This window comes from Pleuronectes platessa, chromosome 5, assembly GCF_947347685.1.
Source record: "Pleuronectes platessa chromosome 5, fPlePla1.1, whole genome shotgun sequence".
Classification (NCBI taxonomy): Eukaryota; Metazoa; Chordata; class Actinopteri; order Pleuronectiformes; family Pleuronectidae; genus Pleuronectes; species Pleuronectes platessa.
This window is the reverse complement of record NC_070630.1, coordinates 9,307,019-9,331,196: the sequence shown is the minus strand read 5'-3', so window position 1 is coordinate 9,331,196 and position 24,178 is coordinate 9,307,019. Positions and strand designations below refer to the sequence as shown.

Here is a 24,178-nt window from a genome sequence, read left to right as displayed (position 1 = left end):
TATTATTGCCACGCCTCCTCTCTCCCTCTCCTCCCATTCTGGCTCTAAATTCATAACGGCTCCGCCATCTTGTTTTGTAGTCAATCCGCCATTTTGAGAGTTTTTAGGCCTTGATTCCACGAATCATGATCGGCCGCCATCTTAGATGTGATGTCACCACGTGACTGCGTCATCGCCACGCCCCCTTCTTTTTCTCTCTCTCTCGCTCTCTCACACACACACACACACACACACACACACACACACACAGAGACACATTGATAGACACAGACAGATACACACACACAGACACACATAGATGAATACATGTGTTGTTCTAAATTGTGATAAGCTGCTGCTGTTGTTATCTTTGAAATATGGGAGTTTGTTAAAATGATGAATCATTAAATAACACTAACTTTATTTCACATGCATACACGTAGACACACACACACAGAGAGACACTTTGACACAGACACACACACACCGAGACAGACATACATAGGTAGACTGCCGGTTTTACATGTATTTTCTGAATTGTGATAAGTGCTGCTGCTGTGTTTATCTTTGAAATATCGGAGCTTGTTAAAATGATGAATCATTGAATAACATTATAACTTTATTTCCCCTTTTTAATAAATGCTTTTGTAATTAAAGTATCTGTAGTCTGTGATTATTTGTGCATATGTATGTGATTGCAGCTGGATTATGATTGCCTGTGCTCGAACTTAAAACCCTTCATTGTTTATTATATAATCATTAATACTAAAATATTGAGATTATTAATATAACTTATATCATTGAGACTGATATTTAAAGATTGAATTGTTGGTCCCTGTAACCAGGGTGGTGCCCCGCGACAATAAGCAATGATTACAGATTTGTATTATTCTTAATTGATAATTTTATTGTTTTCATTAATTATTTTAACTATTATTAATGGATAACCGTATCATTTCTAATTAAATGTGTTACATTTCTTAATTAATAGCTTTATCATTTTCGATTATTTTTAAGAAATAGTTGTTATTTTAATAATCATATTTCATGATTATTAATAATTAGCCAACGTCAATTCTACTCCTACTATTGCACAACAGCAGGTTGTTAACAAAAGAGGAAAACTATCCTATTATGTGTGCCTAGAACTTGTTTCCTTTAACTGAGTTATCATAAGGGGCATTGTGTGTCATTCCTGCTACTGATTATGAATATGAATGTGAATACAGACCATTTTGCGAAATACAGACCATAAATATTAATCTGAGCACACCTGGTGGCACTGTTAGGACCCAAATGTAGAATAATTCTGCTGAAACCAGAGAAACCTGAAGGAATAAGCAGTGTTTTCTACAAATGTCATGTTTTCTAAATTGTTACATGAATGAAATGATCTTATGTTGTTGATTTAAATTTTGCATTCTTAAGTTGCTGACGATTTTTCCTCATTTATTTGTTAACATTCCAGGCAAGGAGTTTGCAAACAATGTGACAATAACATTTGAGGGCACTGTAACCAGTCTTTATTTTATTTTAATTTCACCAAATCAAATATACTATGATGTGCAATTTGTTTTTATGTTTTATACTGAAAAAAAAACTCCTATTTCTGTTGCAAAACTTTGTTTAGTTTATTTCATATTTCTAACATGAAATGTAAATTATTTGTAAAATTAGAAAACAAAAGATTTTAAATACGTTCACAAAATTACAAAGAATGGACAAGCATGCAAATAGTCACACAAACTAGGTGAAGAACTTGTGTGCTGGCATCATAAATATTCCCAGAGCTCAGATGTACTAGGATTCATTCTTGTTCATCAAATGTTTCTTGGTGTTCTTTTCGGGGTTAAACAATATGATGTAACACTTTGGAGCAAATATACACAGAATTAATCCAAAGCTGGAGGCCAGGATGGCAAATATCTCCACAGCCACAGTGAATTTACCAGGAGAGCTGACGTAAGCTGGAATAAAAGTGATCCAGACGGCACAGAATATCAACATGCTAAAAGTTATGAGCTTTGCCTCATTAAAATGATCAGGTAGCTTCCGAGCTAGGACGGCTAAAACGAAGCAAAAGAAGGCCAACAGGCCTATGTACCCAAGCACAGCCCAGAACCCAATGGCTGAACCTAACGCACACTCCAGGATGATTCTCTCCTTGTATGTGGTCAGGTTTTTCATTGGAAAAGGGGGAGTGACAACCAACCAAATGATACATATTACAACTTGAATAAACGTGAAGGACACCACAGTCATTCTTTGCTGCGGAGGGCCGAACCATTTCATGATGTTACGACCTGGAAGTGTCGCTTTAAAGGCCATTAACACCACTATAGTTTTCACGAGGACACAAGAGATGCAGAGGACGAAGGTGATGCCGAACGCCGTGTGTCGCAGCATGCAGGACCAGTCGGAGGGCGCTCCCATGAAAGTTAGTGAACATAAGAAACACAGAGTCAGCGAGAAGAGCAGCAGGAAGCTCAGCTCGGAGTTGTTCGCCCGGACGATCGGGGACGTCCTGTGATGAAAGAATACGGCTGCTGTTATGATGGCGAGAAACGCGCCGCCAACGGAGAACGCAGCCAGGATGATTCCCAGGACCTCATGGATTGAGAGAAACTCTACAGGCTTAGGGAGACACATGTTTTTCTCTGCGTTGGGCCAGAACTCGTCAGAGCAGGGGAAGCAATCAGGAGAATCTGAAAAAATTAAGAAAGAAAAACACTTTCAGCAGCCTTATATCTGATGTAAACTTTATATAATGAATACTAAGTGCTGGACAGAGGTAACGAAAACCATAAAATTCAAAGTGTCCATGAAGGAAATGTTAAAATACGTGTGGGAGGTGGAAGAAAACAATAATGGTTTGAAAGAAAACCACACCCAAATATAACAAGAAATAAAATATAAAAAACTGATCAAGTTTTAAAGAAATTCCCTACAGCCAGACAAGAGATATCATGATATCATGTATGAGGCCAAAGTTATGAGGCCACAAATGACTTTGACATTTGTGCTTTGGCTCCCAAAATGAAATCAGTACATCGTTAGGTCCAAGTGAACATTTGCACCAAATGTTAAAGGATTCCCTAAAGGTATTCTTGAGATGCGTGTTGACAATAATGGGACGTACATCAAATAACCCCAAAACAATATGCTTCCAGCAGAGGCCCGTCTTCAGACCTGCTTTGTCCGAAATGTTACCTACAAGTCGTTGGGTGCATCAACTGGTGTTGAACTTTCCTTGTGTTCTTATTTCACCTGTAGCATTGCTTATCTCTCCCTCAGGACATGGTACACAGTCATAGCAGCAGATGGGTTTCCCTCTCTGCAGCACTTTACGGGTTCCTGCAGGGCAGCTCTCCGTGCACACTGAAGCAGGCACCTGTCACACAGACACAAACTCACACAGATATCAAACTATGGCTACACAGCTGACTTAAGTGTTACCTTTTGGCTCCTCACCTGTGTGCCACCCTCCATCCACGTGAGGTTCCTGCTGATTTGGAATTCCTGTCCGACCGGCAGCGACGCATTGTAGTGCCCCACTGTCACCAACTCATTGCTGCCACTCGCACTTCTTTGCCAGTTGACCAGCTCATATGTGGCCACCGGGTCTCCGTTGGCATCAAACGACACATCATAACCGTTCTGGGAAAAACTGACTTTCTTCAGCTCAGTAAGAACCTGTGAAGTTGAAATGGAAGAATACAGGAAGTAAATAATGTAAAGTACATTTTCACATTGGTATTTATGTGACATATTTGTTTTGACCGACCTGTTTGGACTCTATCCTGGTGAGTTTGTCACACTCTCTTGTAGAGTTAGTCTTCTGGCACACTGCGTTATGAATTGCATGAGCTATTGCATAAACGGCCTTGTACACCATGTTGGTGATGCGGAGCTGAGACGTGTCGGTGTACGGGCTCTGGAGCGTCTGTATGTCTTCAGTTCCATCACATAAACTCTCTCCTGTGGCTCCACCTAAAAAACACAACGAGGAGGAGACTGGGCTTTTTACTAATTATCATTACATTTATGAAAAAACGAGATTATTTTTCTTTAAACTGACTTTACCTGTATTAATATTTACAAAACAAAATCATGAATATGATATAGTATTATGCTGTATTGTGCAGTACCATTATCATTATATATCATTATAATTATTATTGCTATGATATAACTGCACATCATTATTAGTATGCAGCATGTACACTTTCAGTATCCTTTTAAATAACTTTATTATGTTCTTAATGTTCTCCATTTTTAAGTTTACGTTTCATCTATTTTTATTTATCTTACTTGTCTTCTATTTTTCACTTATTTAATATCTATTTCATTATTAACTTGTATCTTATATTTTCAGATTGCATATTTATACCTTATATATTTGAAATATTCTCTTCTTTCAAATATTTTCATCTCATATGTTTTGGCATCTCATGTATATTTCATGTATCTTTGATGTTAATTGTGAATCACAAATTAATAAACATTGATTACCATGCAGCTCCTCAAATTGTGAAAATCAACCACACAATACAACTGATAGTGTCACTTATGTTCTATGAGAAAAAAACAAGTCAGCACAACTTCCTCACTCTGGTCCAGCCTGCAGTTGAATTCACTCTCCCAGAACTCAGTCAGCACCGGGGACGCAGACACTTTGGTCAGGGGCAGATCCAGCAGGAAGTCCCTCAGGCCGGGGATGACAGCTTGCTGGATGCCAATTCCGATGGCCCCGGCACAGAAAGAGAACCTCAGCAGCTGTGAGTCAGTCACCCAGCCCTCGCTTCCTAACCACTGACGAGGAGGAGAAGGCTCCCAGGACAGCTCCTCTAACAGGATCTTCATGTCTCCAGTGGCTACGAAGGCCACAATAACTGTGGCTGTCGACCTGGAGAGATGATGTAATGCATGATGCACACAGTTAATATGGATAAAGATTTTTTAAACCAGCAAACATGAGAATTTCAGTGTTTTGAAAGTAGAGTAATTTTATTCAGGCCTATGAGATCAATAAACAAAAAAAACATGAGTAGTCAGTTATTATTCAATATTATTACATTGTTTTGTATTTGCATCTTAATAAAATAAATTCCTATATTCTAATATTATGTGACTGAATATATTTACCTGCGGATCACTTCAGCCACTCTCTGGATCTTGCTGCGCGGGTTGTTGCGGTAGAAAGACTCGGAGTACTCCACGCAGATGCCCTCTCTGTGCGCTGCGTCCAGGAAAGAAGCCATGCCATTGTTGCCATAGTCCGAATCCGAGCGCACAGCGCCAATCCACGTCCAGCCGAAGTGTTTGACCAGTTTGGCCAGCGCTAGGGCCTGGTACTTGTCACTGGGTATCGTCCTGAAGAAACTTGGGTACTGCTTCTTGTTGGAGAGGCAGGCGCACGTGGCAAAGTGGCTCACCTGGAGCAACACAGTGGTATTCTTCATCTCCAAAAACAACTGTGAATAGCACTGGTTTATAATGAATGAATTGAGTAGAAACACAAATAGATTTACTTGAGGGATGTTAAAGGGCCCGAGGACGCGTGACATGCTGATGGATAGCGTGGAGCTGGACTCGCCAACGATGGCCATCACCATTCCGGACTGGGAGCAATTGTGGTCGTTGCCGAGGCTGAACTCAGGGTCCTGGCCGTTGGCGAGCTGTAAGGCCAGACGCGCCGCCATCAGCACCGAGGCGCACGAGTCATAGATGTGGTAACCGAGCGTGATGCCCGGCAGCAGATTCGAGCTGTTGTTGATCTCCTCGATGGCGAACATCATGGCCCGTGAGAAGCGAATTTCGCGGGACACTATGCTGCAAATGCACACATGTATGTAAGCATGTTGTTGTTTACATAGGATGGGATCACATGTTATAATGGGAGAATCACAGATCTAAGAATAATACTTGTAATACAAACAGGAGTACTACTACTACTACTAATAGTTATAATAATACTCACAATTATCATCATAGTGTAATCATATTAACAAATCATAATCTCTTCTCCTTTAGCCACATTGTATAAATTTTTTATATAACACATGTAACTTAAAATTAAAAAATTAAAACCTCAAGATTTTAAGCACAATATACAAATTCAAAACATTCATGTCCCAACACAGCCCAACATCCTTTTATTCCCAACCTCTCTCTGTTATACAAACCTCCCCGTGCACCTCAGAGGCTCAGGCATCGTGGTGTAGTTATACCTCACTTTGTGCATGTAGTGGTGAATAGAGAAAACCCCCCCAACCACATAGTCCCCGTCCATTGAGAAGGCAGGTGGATGAGCCGTATCCTGCAGCTTACACTTGATCCCAGCCCCGTTCAAACCAAGAGCAGAGTTAAGACAAAACAACCCCAGAGCCCATACGAGACAAACAAAGAGAGCTGAGATCCCCATCATCCCCTAAGTGTGTGCATGTGGGCAATAAGTGTGTAATCACTGCTTTATATAGCTTTTCAGACTAAAGATTCCCTCCTACTGTACGTCATCTTACTGTACATCACAGAGAGGATGTCCTTGCTCTGTATTTTTCAGTTCCTTAGCCTTATGTACTTTATAACCTTCCTGAGTGCCTCTTTTTCTCTTCTACTCGTCTTAAATTACTATTTAAAACAATCAAGGCTTAACAGTTCCCTTTAAATTCAGTCGAGCCACACAAAATTTCATACACTCGTTACAGACTTTTAAATGTGGTCTTTTAAACATTAGATCACTGTCAACTAAGGCTATTTTAGTTAATGAACTAGTCTCAGATTACAACATAGATTTATTGTCCCTCACTGAGACGTGGCTGCATCCTGATGAATCTGTCAGTCTAAATGAATCTACTCCCCCCAGTCATATAAATTCACAGGTTCCCAAAGAATTTGGGCGAGGAGGTGGAGTTGCTGCTATTTTTAATCCAGTCTATCAATTAATCCTAAACCTAAACTCAGCTATAACTCATTCTAATGTCTTGTTTTCAGTCTTCCACGTCAATCCAGGAAACACCAACAGCCAATCATACTTGCTGTAGTTTACCGTGCTCCGGGGGCTTATACCGAATTTTTAACGGAATTCCCTGAGTTTTTATCCAACCTAGTCCTAGTAATTATTATTGTTGGTGACTTTAATATTTATGTTGACAATAATAAAGATAGCCTTAGTGTAGCATTTATTTCGATACTAGACTCAATTGGTTTCAGTCAGTGTGTACACCAACCTACTCATTGTTGTAACCCCACACTGGACCTTGTATTATCGTACGGTGTCGGAATTGAACATTTAACCGTACTTCCGCGCAATCCAGTTCTATCAGACCATAATTTAATAACCTTCGATTTTTCAATAACTGAATATATGCCACTAATAAAAAACTCATTTTCTAGATGTCTACCTGATAGTGCTGTAGCTAAATTTAAGGAAATAATTCCATTACATTTAAACCTGTATTATCCATTGATATAACAAACAAATTCTTTAAAAACCCGAGCTCCATTGAGATCGACCACCTCGTGGGCCAAATGGTTTTCATCGTACTACCATACAAACAAGTAGCCAGTCAGATTTACCTTGAGCCTCAGTGTACTTCCAGGTTCGGCCTGTATCATTGTATCATTGATTACAAGGCAAAAAACCCTGATGACACTAAGACGCAAAGGGAATTTATGACACATGACACACGGAGCTTCTCTTTCCAGCTTCTCCTTCCTCTTCTTCATCCCTATCACATTGAAGTAGGTCATATCTCATCAGTACATGTTACTGACTTGACCCCTTCCCCGAGTCCCTTTGCTTTATCGCCCACAGATCCGGGCCCGCTGTGGCCGCACCATGGATTAAGAATGTGGATCGCGCATCAGAGGTCGCAATGGTGGATCCAGTATGGCGGATTCTAGATCCTGTGTCGCGTTGGCATCATATAATGGTGGTGGACCACGACAGAGGTCGGCGGCTGATGAGGGATCCTAAAAAGCGGCAGTGGACCATGACTGTGGCATCCGATCTGGATGGCAGATCATGATCTTGCTGGCTGCTGACCATAGACTATGATTGCAGCAGGACTGCTTGACATATAGTATTGAAGTTATCCTTCAAAATGTTTTCCCTCATCAATGCTGCTAAAAACGTTTATGTTGATGATGTTTTCCTACACCTGACATCTATTGCACTTCTGTCTGTCCTGGGAGAGGGATCCCTCACATGTGGCTCTCTCTGAGGTTTCTACCTATTTTTACCCTGTTAAAAGGGTTTTTAGTAGTTTTAGCTTACTCTTGCTGAGGGTTAAGGACAGAGGATGTCTCACCATGTTAAAGCCCTATGAGACGAATTGTGATTTGTGAATATGGGCTATACAAATAAAATTTGATTTGATTTGATTTGATATCAGTCTTCCAAATAATTATAACTAATACCCAAAACAGAAACTAAATTAAAATATAGTATGATAAATGCAACTCAAAACACAGTGATTCAAACAGTGTGTTTTTTTATAAAATGCAGAGATCTACGAAGGCTCAACTAAATCACAAAGAGATGGAAGGTGGTCATTATATTTAATTTGAATTATTAAGTCATTTAGTATTTTAAAGGAAACCACCCTTAAAACATGAGTTCACCCGAAACACTAGTAAATGTGCAATTGTTTACTTCAGCTTTTACTAATTCAACAGACTGTAGAGTTGTACTCTTATATGACGGGTCACTGATTCCTCTCTACAAGGATGTTTATTATAGATAGGGAGAACAAATCCCCATTCAAAAAAGTATATACACCAAAAGTTCACTTCAACCTGACATGCTACCATCTCAATTTCATGAGGAGCACTTGATGCCGTTGCCTTGTTCATGTCTTTAATCTCCTTTGTCATTCATAATTTTGTTATATACACAATTACGATTTATGACTCTCGATGACTTGCTGTGCTGTGAGCCAGGGGGAGGACCTTTCAGCATCCACAGCTGTGCTGCTGTGCAAAGCCTAGAGCCATGGCAGGTGTGAAGTTTACACTTAACCCTTTGTTAAACTGATCCCCCATGTTTGACACTTTAATATTATAAACTGTGATATGACGAGGTCTGGTAGCATTTACTCTGTATTTTCTTTTAGTAAAAGAAAAAATCTCCTGTCTCAAGACAAAATAAACAACATCAACTTCATTGGTCGAAGCATGGAACTCAGTAGAGTAGAGCCCAATGTACCAAACTATACACACTAGATATCAGTCCCATAAATGTGGATGTAGTTTTTTTTAATCAAGATCCATAAAGTATTCCCTTGGAAAAGGTGGTTAATTCATGGATCAGCCTCCTGATCCAGAAATATATATTTATTTGTTTGAATTCTACCACCAAGTTTTGTGATAATCAGTAGTTTCTATGTAATCTGTCTTACAAACATACCAACAAACAAATGGACAGGGGTGAAAACATAACCTCTTTGACACAGGTAATAAAAGGTAACAAATGAAAGTGTCTTGTACATTTACGGATGATACATTTTTATGTAGTTTGTATAAAATTCTGAAAGCTTGTGATCAATCAAGAAAGTAACATTTTCTCCATGATAATATGTTGATCTTCTGTTTGCTCCCCATTGTAGCTTATGTTTTACTTGGAGAAGGTCAACTTCACCACACCATTTGGTGATGAAGTGTCATTTGATGAAAACAGCGATGCCTTACCGATCTATGACATCATGAACTGGCAGTGGCTTCCTGATGGAGGAACTAAAGTTCACCTTGTGGGTGAGGTTAAGAAATCAGCCACTAAAGGTGAAGAACTCACACTTCATGACGACAGGATCTTCTGGAACTTTGAATCCAAACAGGTTAAATATATTTGTTGGGGTTTATGCTCTTGTTTAATATGGCATGGGATATTAATATCCAATGGTGTAGAATAACTGTTTTATGATGATGACTGCAGGCTCCTCGGTCAATCTGCAGTGAAAGTCCTCCAGCCCCCAGCGTGACCACTGTGTTCCAAAGAAAACAGAGTTCCTCTCCTACCATGAACCTCTGGGTATCTGCCTGACCACAGCCTCCCTGCTGGGCACGATTATCTGTGTTGTCGTCCTGGGCATCTTCATCCATCACCGCAGCACCCCCATGGTGCCTGCAAACAATTCAGAACTCAGCTTCATCGGACAACCCAGAGTATGGATGTGCCAGCTGAGACATGCATCGTTTGGCATCAGCTTTGTGCTTTGTGTGTCGTGTATCCTTGTTAAAACCATGGTGGTGCTGGCGGTGTTCAAGGCCTCCAAGCCAGGAGGGGGAGCCACTCTGAAGTGGTTTGGCTCTGTGCAGCAGAGAGGGACAGTTCTGGTTCTTACTTCTGTTCAAGCAGAGATCTGTACTACCTGGCTTGTGTCTGCTTCACCAGGTCCACATAAAAACACCCAGTATCACAATGACAAGATAGTGTATGAGTGTGTAGTCGGCTCCACGATCGGCTTCGCAGTGTTGCTTGGCTACATTGGATTACTGGCTGTGCTCAGCTTCCTGTTAGCTTTTCTGGCGAGGAATCTCCCCGACAACTTCAACGAGGCCAAACTCATCACTTTCAGTATGTTGATCTTCTGCGCAGTGTTGGTAGCCTTCGTCCCTGCTTATGTCAACTCACCAGGCAAATACGCAGATGCAGTGGAGGTATTTGCCATCCTGGCCTCTAGTTTTGGCCTCTTGGTGGCGCTGTTTGGACCCAAATGTTACATCATCCTATTGAGACCAGAGAGGAACACAAAGAAAGCCATCATGAGTCAAGGCCACACAAAGTGACAAAATTAACTCTTGAGATAAATCTGTGAAATAATCTGATCCTCTCTGTGTTTTTTAATCCCACCATGATAATCAATTTAAAGTAAAATAATAAAGATGTGTTTATTAAAAAGACTGACATGGTTGTATATTATTACAATTAAATAAAGTGAATCTGTGGATCAGTGTTAGCCCACACAACGGTACACAGTCTAATTCAAGTGGTTTCTTCTCAAAAATATGGATATGTCTTCTCCTTCCTCAAAGCAGGTGACAAAAATGTAAAACTCAGTTGTTGTCTATATGAGAAATTTAACAACATCAGTGTCCAGAAATCGTTGTCAACTAAAGCACTTATGGGTAAAGTCTGGGAAACTGACATTTTTTCCCACTGTTGAGTCAACAATAAATAGGCAGATGAAACATGGCTATTATAATCTTTGTTCCCCTATTTATGTCATCATAGGGATAATAGTGACCAGTGGCGGAAAGTAACGAAGTACAAATACTATGTTACTGTTTGGACCTGGTATTTGTGAACTACAGTTTGGCCTACATGTGTAGTCAAAAGTTTAGAGGCCAGCGCATGCTTCTGCGTTTTCACGGGCCCGCAAGCGCAAGAGCCCTTCCGGGCCCCTTACGTGCTTATGTATCTCTTCTTACGTGCTTAGGTATCTCTTCTTACGTGCTTACGTGCGTCGCCCAATTTTTCTAGCTATACGACAAAGCGAGGCGAGCCTCACGCAGCCCGCAAGGCTTGGGATTGGTCTGCCTACTACATCCCGTCCGGAGTCGTTTCCGGTTTCATGTCCCATAATACCGGCAGAAACAACGGAAGATTTAAAAGAACGAATATGGACCAAATAGAAGAGCACTTGGCAGAAGAGATCCGGTAGTATGATTGCTTGTATAACCCGTCACTGACTGGCGGATTTTTCCGCCAGAAAAAGTTCACGAGGAGCCGCAGTGGCTATGTAAATAAAAAATCGACGAAGAAGAAAGAAGGGGTCTCTAAGGTCGTCTTCAACAAAAAACATTACTCTGCCTAGTGTTCTGCCGGGGAATTGCTGTATAAGACGCGCAGCGCTTGGGGAAGGTTGGTGAAGCATGAATCACAAAGAGTCCTGCGACACAGCTGCGTGAAACGCCGCCGACGCAGTTGCAGAAGCATGCGCCGGCCTTAAGGCCGCATGTCCTTGGTTCTAGAGAAAACCAGTTCCTCAAGAACTCAATCTCCCAGGGTGCCTCAACGTCACACAGAGGTGTGAAAACCGACCAGAGACACAAGTGTCAACCACTATTGGTCACTCTGGGCCCCATGACCTATGAGGTCAACAAGCCAATAATAGGCAAGGTCTCCCCTCTCTTCTGTCTCTTTCCATGCACCTCTCCGAGAGGAGCACACCGCTCTTCCTCGATTCCTCTTTTCTACACCACCCTCTGAGAGGAGCAGGGTGTCCAGCTCACTCTGTCCGATTCTTCTTTCCTTTTACTCGTTACAATTGAACACAAATTTCTGTACTTTGTACTTCTTATATTCTCAAAACTGGCTCGTTACTTGAGCAACTGAGGTTGGCGCAACGGAAGTCTTTACGCACGTTGGACCTCTCACACGCTCACTCGCGTGCCAATTGCCTCGGGGGGCAGCGCAAGACCCTAAGCGTCCGGAGTTTGGTCGGGCTGCCTTTGTCGACCGGGGTCTGTACCGGTAATGATGCTTCCACAGGTTCACCTTCAGAAACTTTGTTACGAGTTTTACTTCCTCTAGAAAGTCAAGTCTGATCGTCTTCTCGGCGCTCCGCCAGGGCCGTGATCAACTTTGGCAGGGCCGTTTCGAGGACCTCACTAAACCATCCAATGGGTAGTAGCGATGTGTGTAGAAAGGGCAGGGACTTAATCAACGGAAACTTATTCCCCATCCTTTTATTCCCTTTAGAATTATCCAGGTGCTCATGCAGGAGCTCGGTTCAGTTCAGTCTTTATTATTCAGTCTGATATTTGGCAGCAGAACTAGACTGTGTCCAGTGAGTTTTTCTTCTCTGTACTGGCACTGTGCAGGTTGTTAAGAAAAGAGGAAAACTATCCTATTATGTGTGTCTAGAACTTGTTCCTTTTGCTGAGTTATCATAAGGGGCTGCTACTGATTAGAAAGTGAAAGGTCCATGTTTAGTGATATTGACAGTTCCAAATTTTTTAGTGGTTATACTGTGGTCTATAAGTGTTCTTAGTTAGACAAAAGAGGCACTTTTTTATTCTGTTGTGTTGATTCTTTGTTGTCCCTAGAAGTACAGATGCACTAGTTCATTACTATTTGAATTACATTATATGTATAATTTTGTTATAATTTTTCAGACAGTAGAAATAAGGCCTGAAGAGAACAATTTTGAGTTTGGTACTGGTACTGATACTTAAGTACATTTCAACACCAGATACTTTAGATACTTAAGTACATTTAATATGAGCTACTTTAAGACTTTTGCAGAAGTCATTTTCTTACAGGTGACTTTTACTTTTACCGGCTTGACTTTCAGTTAAAGGCCGGGCAAGACACGCCCCTCGCGTGACCTCTTGCGGCTTGCGTGCGTCCGCCAATTTTTCTAACTATACGACAAAGCAACGCGAGCCTCACGCAGCCCGCAAGGCTTGTGATTGGTCTGCTTATTACAACCCGTCCGGAGTCTAGTTTCCGGTTTCATGCCCCATAATACGCGGAAATCACGGAAGATTTAGAAGAACGAATATGGACCAAATAGATGAGCACTTGGCAGAAGAGATCCGAAAGTATGACCACTTATATAACCCGTCTCTGGCACACAAAGAATACGTCTCTTCTTTGTGTGTTTTGTCTTCGACAAAAAACGTTACTCCGCCTAGTGTTCTGGCGGTGAATTGCGTTGCAACACGCGCAACACGTTAGAGAAGCATAAACCAAAACGAGTCCGTCGATGCAACTGCGTGGCCTTCCGCGGTTGCAGTCGCAGGACTATAATTCGGCCTTAAGATATCTGTACTTTTACTCAAGTATAGCTTTCAAGTACTTTATACACCACTGGTTTTAGTTTGGCTGTTTGCTTCAAATTTGTATGTAGAATTTATTTTATTGGACCTGCCTCTTATGTCGCTCCTGAATTTGTGTCCACCTGCACCATACTCAGAACACATGAGCATTGATGTATGTTTTGCTTTGAGGTATTTTGATATGTGAAAAGAGAGGAAATAAAAAAAAGGAAATGGTAAAAGTTTTTAAACTTGTCGAAAAAACTTATTTCAGCAAAGCTGTTGTTATTAGGTTTTTTTAAATGGTTGCCCCTCATCTGTGAATTTGAGTTCCCCCAAAAATAATTTGGTATATAGCTGTATACCCTTTATACTAGTGAACATGGCAGGTAACATCTATGTAGTGTTAATATTTGTCTTGGTTTGTAATGTTTTTTGAACACCATGACAACGTTTGATTATTGTCCATAAAAAATAAAGCACACAATTCAATCACTTACAGGATTCTATATATATATATATATATATAATATAACTCAACGAAAACATTTACTAAATTGAATTTAACCATTTTCACTGCATTAAATCATTCAACCCCCAAACAACTGTCCCAAAAAGATTTAAATTGTTGTTGATACATTTCAATTCAATATTGTGCCAAAATGTAACATGTGATGTGGCTTCTAAATATGTATCTTAGGTCCTCCCTGCCTTTACATCACTTCCTAAAATGGTTGTCGAAGAGAATAATGATCTAAGCTGAGCTAACGAGGATTTTGAATGTGACGAGGAAATCAACTCACTCTGAGATCCAACAAGAGAGGAAAGATGAAATTGTGAAGGGAGATAATGATATTTTGGTGAAATTTGAAAAATACCTTCCACAATGGTTAACACAACAGACCTGAGAAAGGGGATGGTTGACTGCTTCCATCTAGTGGTCATATCCACAACTGATCCACAGTTGTGCATTGTTGATGTTTTACTTAAATTTAAAGAATATAGGCCACTCTTTCTCATGCAGAATTCACCCTTCACACATGAATTAGTTTTTCTTTCAAATAAAACAGATTATTGTCACTATGTAATGAGATTGGCCCATTTGAAACCAGAATGAGAACATCAACCTTTTCCCTTCTTAGACTGAATGATCGTCTGTGGCTGGTGAGGTCGAGATGGGTTTGATTCCCGTCTCCCTCATTCCACACACGCCAAGGCGTCATATGGCAAGACCATGTATGGTGGTGTATGAATGATGTGTGATAAAGAAAGTGCTGCACATAGAAGTACTGTATGAACTTGTGAGTGGGTGGATGACAAAACTGTACAGTAAAGTACTGTGAGTGGTTAATGGACAAAGAAAAGTGCTATATATGAATAAAAAACATTTACCAAATACAGACCATACATATTAATCTGACCACACGTTTTGGCCTCTTGGTGGCACTGTTAGGACCCAAATGTAGATTCTGCTGAAACCGGAGAGACCTGAAGAAATAAACAATGTTTTCTACAAATCTTATGTTTTCTTAATTGTTACATGAATAAAATGATCTTATGTTGTTGATTTAAATTTTTAATTTGGTTAAGTTGCTGCTGATTATTTCTCATGTATGTGTTAACATTCCAGGCAAACAATGTTACAATAACACTTGAGGGCACTGTAACCAGTCTTTATTTTAATTTTTATTACACCACCTCTAATATACCATGATATGCAATTTGTTTTTTATTCTGAAGACAAAACTCCTATTTTTGTTGCAAAACATTGTTTAGTTTATTTCATATTTCCAGCACGAAATGTAAATTATTTGTAAAATTAGAAAACAACAGATTTTGAAGACGTTCACAAAATTACAAAAAATTAAAAAGCATGCAAATGTAAATATTCACATAAACTAAGGGAAGAACTTACGTGCTGCCATCATAAATATTCCCAGAGCTCAGATGTACTAGGATTCATTCTTGTTCATCAAATGTTTCTTGGTGTTCTTTTCGGGCTTAAACAATATGATGTAACACTTTGGAGCAAATATACACAGAATTAATCCAAAGCTGGAGGCCAGGATGGCAAATATCTCCACAGCCACAGTGACTTTACCAGGAAAGCTGATGTAAGCTGGAATAAATGTGATCCAGACAGCACAGAATATCAACATGCTGAACGTTATGAGCTTTGCTTCATTAAAATTATCTGGTAGCTTCCGAGCTAGGACGGCTAACACGAAGCAAAAGAAGGCCAACAGGCCTATGTACCCGAGCACAGCCCAGAACCCAATGGCTGAACCCAATGCGCACTCCAGGATGATTCTCTCCTTGTATGTGGTCAGGTTTTTAATTGGAAAAGGGGGAGTGACAACCAACCAAATGATACATATTACAACTTGAATAAACGTGAAGGACACCACAGTCATTCTTTGCTGCTGAGGGCCGAACCATTTAATGATGTTACGACCTGGAAGTGTCGCTTTAAATGCCATTAACACCACTATAGTTTTCACAAGGACACAAGAGATGCAGAGGACGAAGGTGATGCCGAACGCCGTGTGTCGCAGCATGCAGGACCACTCGGAGGGCGCTCCCATGAAAGTTAGTGAACATAAGAAACACAGAGTCAGCGAGAAGAGCAGCAGGAAGCTTGGGTGTTGAGAGCCATGAATTACTCTCTGGGAAATTGGTGAAAATTTCCCCCAAAAATCTCACATTGTTAGAGTAGGTGGTTGGAAAAAGTCTGGATCACCACTTTCATCGGATCCTTTTCTTGGCTCATGTCCCATCATTCCACAAAGCTTTGTTAAAATCTGTTCAATAGTTTTTCATATAAGTTGCTAAAAAACAAAAACATAACCTCCTCGTGGAGGTAACTAGGTAACCACATAATTACAACTAACACCTAAAACAGAAACTAAATTAAAATATAGTATGATACATGCAACTCGAAACACAGTGATTCAAACAATAATAAAAAATACATGAATAAATAGGGGCAATAACAGCCCACAGTCATACAAACAGTGTGTTTTTTCATAAAATGCAGAGATCTGCGAAGGCTCAACCAAATCACAAAGAGATGGAAGGTGGTCATTATATTTAATTTGAATTATTAAGTAATTTAGTATTTTAAAGGAAACCCCCCTTAAAACATGAGTTCACCCGAAGCACTAGTAAATGTGCAATTGTTTACTTCAGCTTTTACTAATTCAACAGACTGTAGAGTTGTACTTTTAAATGATGGATCACCAATTCCTCTCTACAAGGAGGTTTATTATAGTGAGGGAGAACAACTCCCCATTCAAAAAAGTATATACACCAAAAATTCACTTAAACCTGACATGATACCGTCTCAATTTCATGAGTAGCACTTGATGCCTTTGCTTTGTTCTTGTCTTTAATCTCCTTTTTCATTCATACTTTTGTTATATATAGATTTACGATTTATTGATCTTTCCATTCAAGATAGTTCATGTTGATAGAGAGACAGAAACTCAAGATGACCAAGATCCACCTTCACAAAAGCAAAATAATTCAAATCAAAGTGTGTGAACTATAAAATCATGTGTATAAATTTGACATGAGCTTTCCCTCCCCTAAATGTATGCCCAAGCCCTGATGGGCGGGATGAAATATAAAGAAAATCCCCCTGCATATAAAATCAAGCACATTAAGAACAGAGATGGGGCTGGAAGGACGGATGGCAGTAATGGGGCCATTTGTAGAAACATTTCTCTCCTTTCATGGCTTCTCATTGTTGATTATGTTCCCTTTTTCTCTTTTCTCGTCTGAGTCGTCCTCTCACTCCTCATCCTGTAAGATCAGGAGGCAGTTTTATCTCAATGGGATGCACAAGCCTGGTGATGTGATTCTGGGTGGGTTGTTTGACGTCCACTACACCTCCGTGTTCCCTGAGCTGACGTTCACCTCAGAGCCGACTCAGCTCAGCTGCCAGGGGCAAGTCTCACACTCCTGCAGAATTCAACAGTTGTATCATATCAACATATATAACTTCACAACTGGTTAATTGTGTCTGTTTATGTGTTAGCTTTGACCCTGCAAGCTTCAGACATGCCATGACCATGGCCTTTGCTATCGAAGAGATCAACAGAAGCGCTGACCTGCTGCCTAATGTGACTCTGGGATACAGTCTGTACGATAACTGTGCCACGCTGGTGATTGGATTCAGTGCCGCGTTGTCTCTGGCCAGCGGTCGAGAGGAGGACTATCTGCTTCAGGAGGCATGTGTGGGGCCACCTCCAGTCCTGGGGATTGTGGGTGATCCCTTCTCAACGTTTTCTATCGCCGCTTCTGATGTGATAGGTTTATTCAAACTGCCCATTGTAAGTTTCTTTTCAGTCTTAGCTTTCCTTTGAATGCCCAATTTGAATAAATCTGGGATGATAAATGGTTTGATTAGGACTTGTACATTGTATTGCAAGCACTTTTTTTTTATTTTAATCAATTATTTAATTAATTCTTACTGACTTGTATGAGAAGCAATTGCTGTATGGATACCATATGCTGCCGTTTTATTAACAGGTGAGTTATTTTGCCACGTGTTCCTGCCTAACTGACCGTCAAAGATTCCCGTCCTTCTTCAGAACAATACCAAGTGATGCTTTTCAGGTGAAACTCTATCTACAGATAAAAAATACAAATTGAAGCACACAGGAAGTTGTTTGCACTTCAAAGATGTCGCCTGGATTTTGCCTCAAACGTTGTGCCTGAGGCAAAATCCTCACTTCCTTACTGGATTTAAATGAAAGAGCACCATAAGAAGAATTAACTGAGGACATGTATATTTGCACTCATCCCTCCCTCTGTCCACTTAGGTGCGTGCCATGATTCAGATACTCCAACATTTTGGCTGGACGTGGGCAGGCCTGCTGGTCAGTGATGATGACTACGGACTCCACGTTTCCAGATCTTTTCAGCCTGACTTGGCTGCGTCTGGTGGAGGTTGTCTGGCCTACACAGAGATCTTACCCTGGGGTGACGACCCAGTCGAACTAGGGAGGATTGTGGAGGTGATGAAGAAATCCACAGCTCGTGTGGTCATCGTGTTTGCACATCAGATCCACATGATACAGTTAATGAAAGAGGTATTTACTTATTTAACTCTTGTGATGACTTAAGATTTGAGAGTCAACCTCATTTTAAATTGTGCAGGTGTCTCTTACTAAGTGTATTACATTGGTCTGAGTTTTGTAATTTCTATATTTTATAATTGTTCTGTGCTACAAAGTAAATTAAAGCTGTTGTACATAAGTCTGAAATAAATATATTCAGTATAATGCAATGCACAGGTGGTGAGGCAGAATGTGACAGGCCTGCAGTGGATGGCCAGTGAAGCCTGGACATCAGCTGCTGTGCTGCAGTCCCATGACCTCATGCCGTACCTGGGCGGAACACTAGGCTTCGCCATCCGTCGGGGAGAAATACCAGGACTCAGGGACTTTCTGTTACACATCCGTCCAGACAGAGAAGACAACACTAACAATGGAAATAGCATGGTGAGATTATAATCTTACAAGCAGATCAATGGTTATATAATGATGAAATACTGTGATTTCAGCCTCTAAATGCATTTCAGGTGAGACAGTTTTGGGAACACACATTTCAGTGTAGATTTCCTCCAGCTCCGGCTGCTTGGATGGAAGCAGCAGGAGCGTTGTGCACTGGGGATGAAGACATAGAGAATGTGGAGACAGAGTTTCTAGATGTCTCTAACCTCCGGCCTGAGTACAATATCTACAAAGCAGTGTATGCTCTGGCGTACGCGCTCGATGACTTGCTGCGCTGTGAGCCAGGGGGAGGACCTTTCAGCAGCCACAGCTGTGCTGCTGTGCAAAGCCTGCAGCCATGGCAGGTGTGAAGTTTACACTTAACCCTTTGTTAAACTGAACCCCCATGTTTGACACTTTAATATTATAAACTGTGATATGACGAGGCCTGGTAGCGTTTACTCTTTATTTTATTTTTAGTATAAGAAAAGATCTCAAGTCTCAAGACAAAATACACAATATCCACTTCATTGGTCGAAGCATGGAACTCAGTAGAGCCCAAACCAAGATGTACCAAATTATACACACTAGATATCAGTCCCATAAATTTGGATGTATTTTTTTTAAATCAAGATCAATAAAGTTTTCCCTTGGAAAATGAGGAAAATTCATTGATCAGCCTCCTGATACGGAAATATGTTTTGTTTGTTTGAATTCTACCACCAAGTTTTGTGATAATAAGTAGTTTTTATGTAATCTGTCTTACAAACCTACCAACAAACAAGAAAGCATAACATAACCTCTTTGACACAGGTAATTAAAGGTAACAAATTAAAGTGTATGGTACATTAACGGATGATACATTTTCATGTAGTTTGTATGAAATTCTGAAAGCTTGTGCTCATCAAGAAAGGAACATGTTCTCCCTGATATTATGTTTATCTTCTGTTTGCTCCCCATTGTAGCTTATGTATTACTTGGAGAAGGTCAACTTCACCACACCATTTGGTGATGAAGTGTCATTTGATGAAAACGGCGATGCCTTACCGATCTATGACATCATGAACTGGCAGTGGCTTCCTGAAGGAGGAACTAAAGTTTACCGTGTAGGTGAGGTTAGGAAATCTGCCACTAAAGGTGAAGAACTCACACTTCATGACGAGAAGATCTTCTGGAACTTTGAATCCAAACAGGTTAAATATATTTGTTGTGCTTTATGCTCTTGTTTAATATGGCATGGGATATTAATATCAAACGGTGTAGAATAACCGTTTTTATGATGATGACTGCAGGCTCCTCGGTCAGTCTGCAGTGAGAGCTGTCCTCCAGGAACCCGCATGGCCAGAAAGAAGGGGGAACCTGTGTGTTGTTTTGACTGTGTCCCTTGTTCTGAGGGAGAGTTCACGAATGAAACAGGTTTGTATCAGTCCAATGTTATAAAATACAATCATATATTATGTTGTGTAATAATAGGTAGACTTCTTGGCGAATTCTTAATAATCATAAAATATGATTATTGAAATAATAAAACATATTTATTAAAAATAATACAATTATTAATTAAATGACAAAGTTATCAATTAAGAATAATGCAATTATTAATTAAACAATAAAGTTATCAATTAAGAATAATGCAATTATTAATGTAAAACAATACAATTATCAATTAAGAATAATAATATAAATTTGCAATTATAATTTATAAAAGACAAGGCACCACCCTGGTATCAGGGACCAACAATTAAATTTAAAGATCAATCTCATTTAGAAATAGTTCAATTAGAAATCTCGATTATTACTATTAAAGATTATTAAATGAACAGATTATGGAGTTCTTGACAGTGTAAGGGTTGGCAAAATTCACTTATGCAACATTAATGAAAGAACATTTGTGAAAGAAAAACATTTATTATGGATATAATAGAGTATAAAAACACAAATTACTAACAATGTACTAACTAAACCAAAATGTGTATGTGAGTGTGTGTGTCTATAAAATTCAGAGTGCTTCCCAAAATGATGGCTGGCCAAAAGGATAACACCTTCCCCCCCCCTATTGGAAAGTTTACGACATGTAGCGGGGGTCTGAACTAATTAGGTGAGATATGCGTGTATCGGTGTGGACGTTAAATCAGATAAGGGTGTAGAATGAAATGCAAAGAAAGACTCTGAATAGCCTAACAAACTAACCTTACTTTCGAATAACTTATAACCAAAGTATCACAACACAAATCCAACTTATAAACAACACACAAAATCGAATAAACAGTCTTGCATAGCCTAGTATAATTGTTAACCCCTTAATGCCTGAATAAATTTCCAAATATATAAAAAAAAAAAAAAATTGTGTTTTTGGCTGTCATACAGATGCTAAATTAATTGGAGATCGTTAACTTCAATAAAGCATATACAATAGATATAAAATTAAGGTATGACGCAAATTAGCGACATTAGGCATAACCTTAATTTAACACATTTTCCAGTCTCTGGTACGTAGATTGATGCTGCTTTTGCTTGAAATTGAATAACAACATATGTTTCCGTACAATCATTGCGGTTCCATCCTCACAGTATTTCAAATACAGCTTAATACCTAAAAATAACTTTGCTGCACAGTCCCAAGGGGCTAGTATGTATTTTCCACTCCAACCATTAGATGGCGGCAGTGTGCTTCCAATACCTTCCTTGGTATGTGTAGTATTTGCACCATCAGGCGCAATCGTCACCTCTGCGGCATTAAGACCGGAATGGGGTTTCGAAGCAAATTCGTCCACAAGGGGTTAGGCCCAGTTGTCTTACCCATCCGAGGAAAAGGGGAAATGGAAGTTGCAGTTCAGTTCACAGTTCTGTGAAGACTTCTGGCTGGTCGTATGGTTTCTGCCTTCGTGTTTCTGTTGAGCTGTGGGGCGCAGTTGCTGGTTGAAGTTCTCCTGCAGGACCTCGAGTCGCTACTAGGAGTTTGGTAGAGCTTGATTTGCGAGGAGGTTTCCTTGATGAGATGAGCTGGAAGCTGCACCTTTGCGCTTCTCTTGTAGAGTTGGATGGAAAGAGAAGATTTGAGCTGGAGCAGCCAGGAGCCAATCCCAGTGGACGTTGAGCGGTGGATACATCCTTCAATGAACAAACAAAATAGTTGGACCAACTTAAAAAATGAATTAAACTATATTAATATAATTGATAACTTTAATTGAAAGAACTTAAGTAATTTAAGTGTTAACTATAGTGTTTTCAAATTGATTACTTTTTTTTCTATAGACTACACGGAGTGCAGCAGCTGTCCAGAGGATTTCTGGTCCAGCCCCCAGCGTGACCACTGTGTTCCAAAGAAAACAGAGTTCCTCTCCTACCATGAACCTCTGGGTATCTGCCTGATGACCGCTTCCCTGCTGGGCACGATTTTCTCTGTTGTCGTCCTCGGCATCTTCATCCATCACCGCAGCACCCCCATGGTGCGTGCAAACAATTCAGAACTCAGCTTCCTGCTCTTGGTTTCACTGAAGTTATGTTTCCTTTGCTCTTTGCTGTTCATCGGACAACCCAGAGTATGGATGTGCCAGCTGAGACATGCAGCGTTTGGCATCAGCTTTGTGCTTTGTGTGTCGTGTATCCTGGTTAAAACCATGGTGGTGCTGGCGGTGTTCAGGGCCTCCAAGCCAGGAGGGGGAGCCACTCTGAAGTGGTTTGGCTCTGTGCACCAGAGAGTGACAGTTCTGGTTCTTACTTCTGTTCAAGCAGCGATCTGCACTGCCTGGCTTGTGTCTGCTTCACCAGCTCCTTATAAAAACACCCAGTACCACAATGACAAGATAGTGTATGAGTGTGTATTCGGTTCCACGATTGGTTTTGCAGTGTTGCTTGGCTACATTGGATTACTGGCTGTGCTCAGCTTCCTGTTAGCTTTTCTAGCGAGGAATCTTCCCGACAACTTCAACGAGGCCAAACTCATCACTTTCAGCATGTTGATCTTCTGCGCAGTGTGGGTAGCCTTCGTCCCTGCTTACGTCAACTCACCAGGCAAATACGCAGATGCTGTGGAGGTATTTGCCATCCTGGCCTCTAGTTTTGGCCTCTTGTTGACGCTGTTTGGACCCAAATGTTACATCATCCTATTGAGACCAGAGAGGAACACAAAGAAAGCCATCATGAGTCGGGGCCAGACAAAGTGACAAAATTAACTCTTGAGATAAATCTGTGAAATAATCTGATCCACTCTGTGTTTTTTAATCCCACCATGATTAGCAGATTAAACCAAACCAGAAAAGATGTGTTTATTAAAAAGACTGACGAGGTTGTATATTATTACATTTAAATAATTTTTCTTGAATTATATATTTGTTAATTCCATGAAACAAGAACACTGTTGACAATAATGCTTTAGCAAGAAATAAAGTAATTTTCAACTCTACTTTTGTCTGTAACAACTTGTGCAACTAACTAACAAAAAAAATTACTTAAATTTCAGCAGGCCCGCTACTCATTACTTATGATTTCTTCGATAACTACAGGCTGACAAGTGGAGACGTCATCTGACTTCATAAGTGAATCTGTGTTAGCCCACACAAAGGCCCACAGTCTAATTCAATTGGTGTCTTCTGGAAAATATGGATATGACTTTTCCTTCCTCAAAGCAGGAGACAAAAATATACAACTCAGTTGTTGTCTATATGAGAAATTTACCAACTTCAGTGTCCAGAAATCATTGTCAACTAAAGCACTTATGGGTAAAGTCTGGGAAACAGTGACATTTTGTCCCACTGTTGAGTCAACAATAAATAGGCAGATGAAAACATGGCTATTATGATCTTTGTTCAAGTCTTTACGTCATCATAGTGATAATAGTGACCAGTGGTTTGACGTAACGAAGTACAAATACTATGTTACTGTTTGGACCTGGTATTTGTGAACTACAGTTTGGCCTACATATGTAGTCAAAAGGC

At 40.2% G+C, this 24,178-nt stretch overlaps 4 protein-coding genes across 4 annotated transcripts; 2 read left to right on the top strand and 2 right to left on the bottom strand.

Annotated features, from left to right (window-relative positions):
- Positions 1–1,779: 1,779 nt before the first annotated feature.
- Positions 1,780–6,271, bottom strand: LOC128440168 (extracellular calcium-sensing receptor-like). The gene is made up of 8 exons (XM_053422798.1): positions 6,165–6,271; positions 5,511–5,811; positions 5,125–5,414; positions 4,590–4,885; positions 3,764–3,969; positions 3,451–3,672; positions 3,247–3,370; positions 1,780–2,684 (listed from the first exon to the last, which is right to left on the bottom strand). Exons 1-8 carry the CDS (start codon positions 6,269–6,271, stop codon positions 1,780–1,782), a joined length of 2,451 nt encoding a protein of 816 aa, XP_053278773.1.
- A 2,617-nt stretch (positions 6,272–8,888) lies between these two features.
- On the top strand, positions 8,889–10,767 carry LOC128440567 (extracellular calcium-sensing receptor-like). The gene is made up of 3 exons (XM_053423315.1): positions 8,889–8,981; positions 9,588–9,815; positions 9,976–10,767. The coding sequence occupies exons 1-3, from the start codon at positions 8,889–8,891 to the stop codon at positions 10,765–10,767; spliced, it is 1,113 nt and encodes a 370-aa protein (XP_053279290.1).
- A 4,928-nt stretch (positions 10,768–15,695) lies between these two features.
- Positions 15,696–17,148, bottom strand: LOC128440565 (extracellular calcium-sensing receptor-like). Its single transcript, XM_053423314.1, has 2 exons — positions 17,083–17,148; positions 15,696–16,409 (listed from the first exon to the last, which is right to left on the bottom strand). Exons 1-2 carry the CDS (start codon positions 17,146–17,148, stop codon positions 15,696–15,698), a joined length of 780 nt encoding a protein of 259 aa, XP_053279289.1.
- A 349-nt stretch (positions 17,149–17,497) lies between these two features.
- Positions 17,498–23,407, top strand: LOC128440208 (extracellular calcium-sensing receptor-like). Its single transcript, XM_053422849.1, has 9 exons — positions 17,498–17,691; positions 17,783–18,077; positions 18,277–18,363; positions 18,570–18,839; positions 19,044–19,250; positions 19,331–19,606; positions 20,207–20,434; positions 20,534–20,657; positions 22,497–23,407. The coding sequence occupies exons 1-9, from the start codon at positions 17,498–17,500 to the stop codon at positions 23,405–23,407; spliced, it is 2,592 nt and encodes an 863-aa protein (XP_053278824.1).
- The last annotated feature ends 771 nt before the right edge of the window (positions 23,408–24,178 follow it).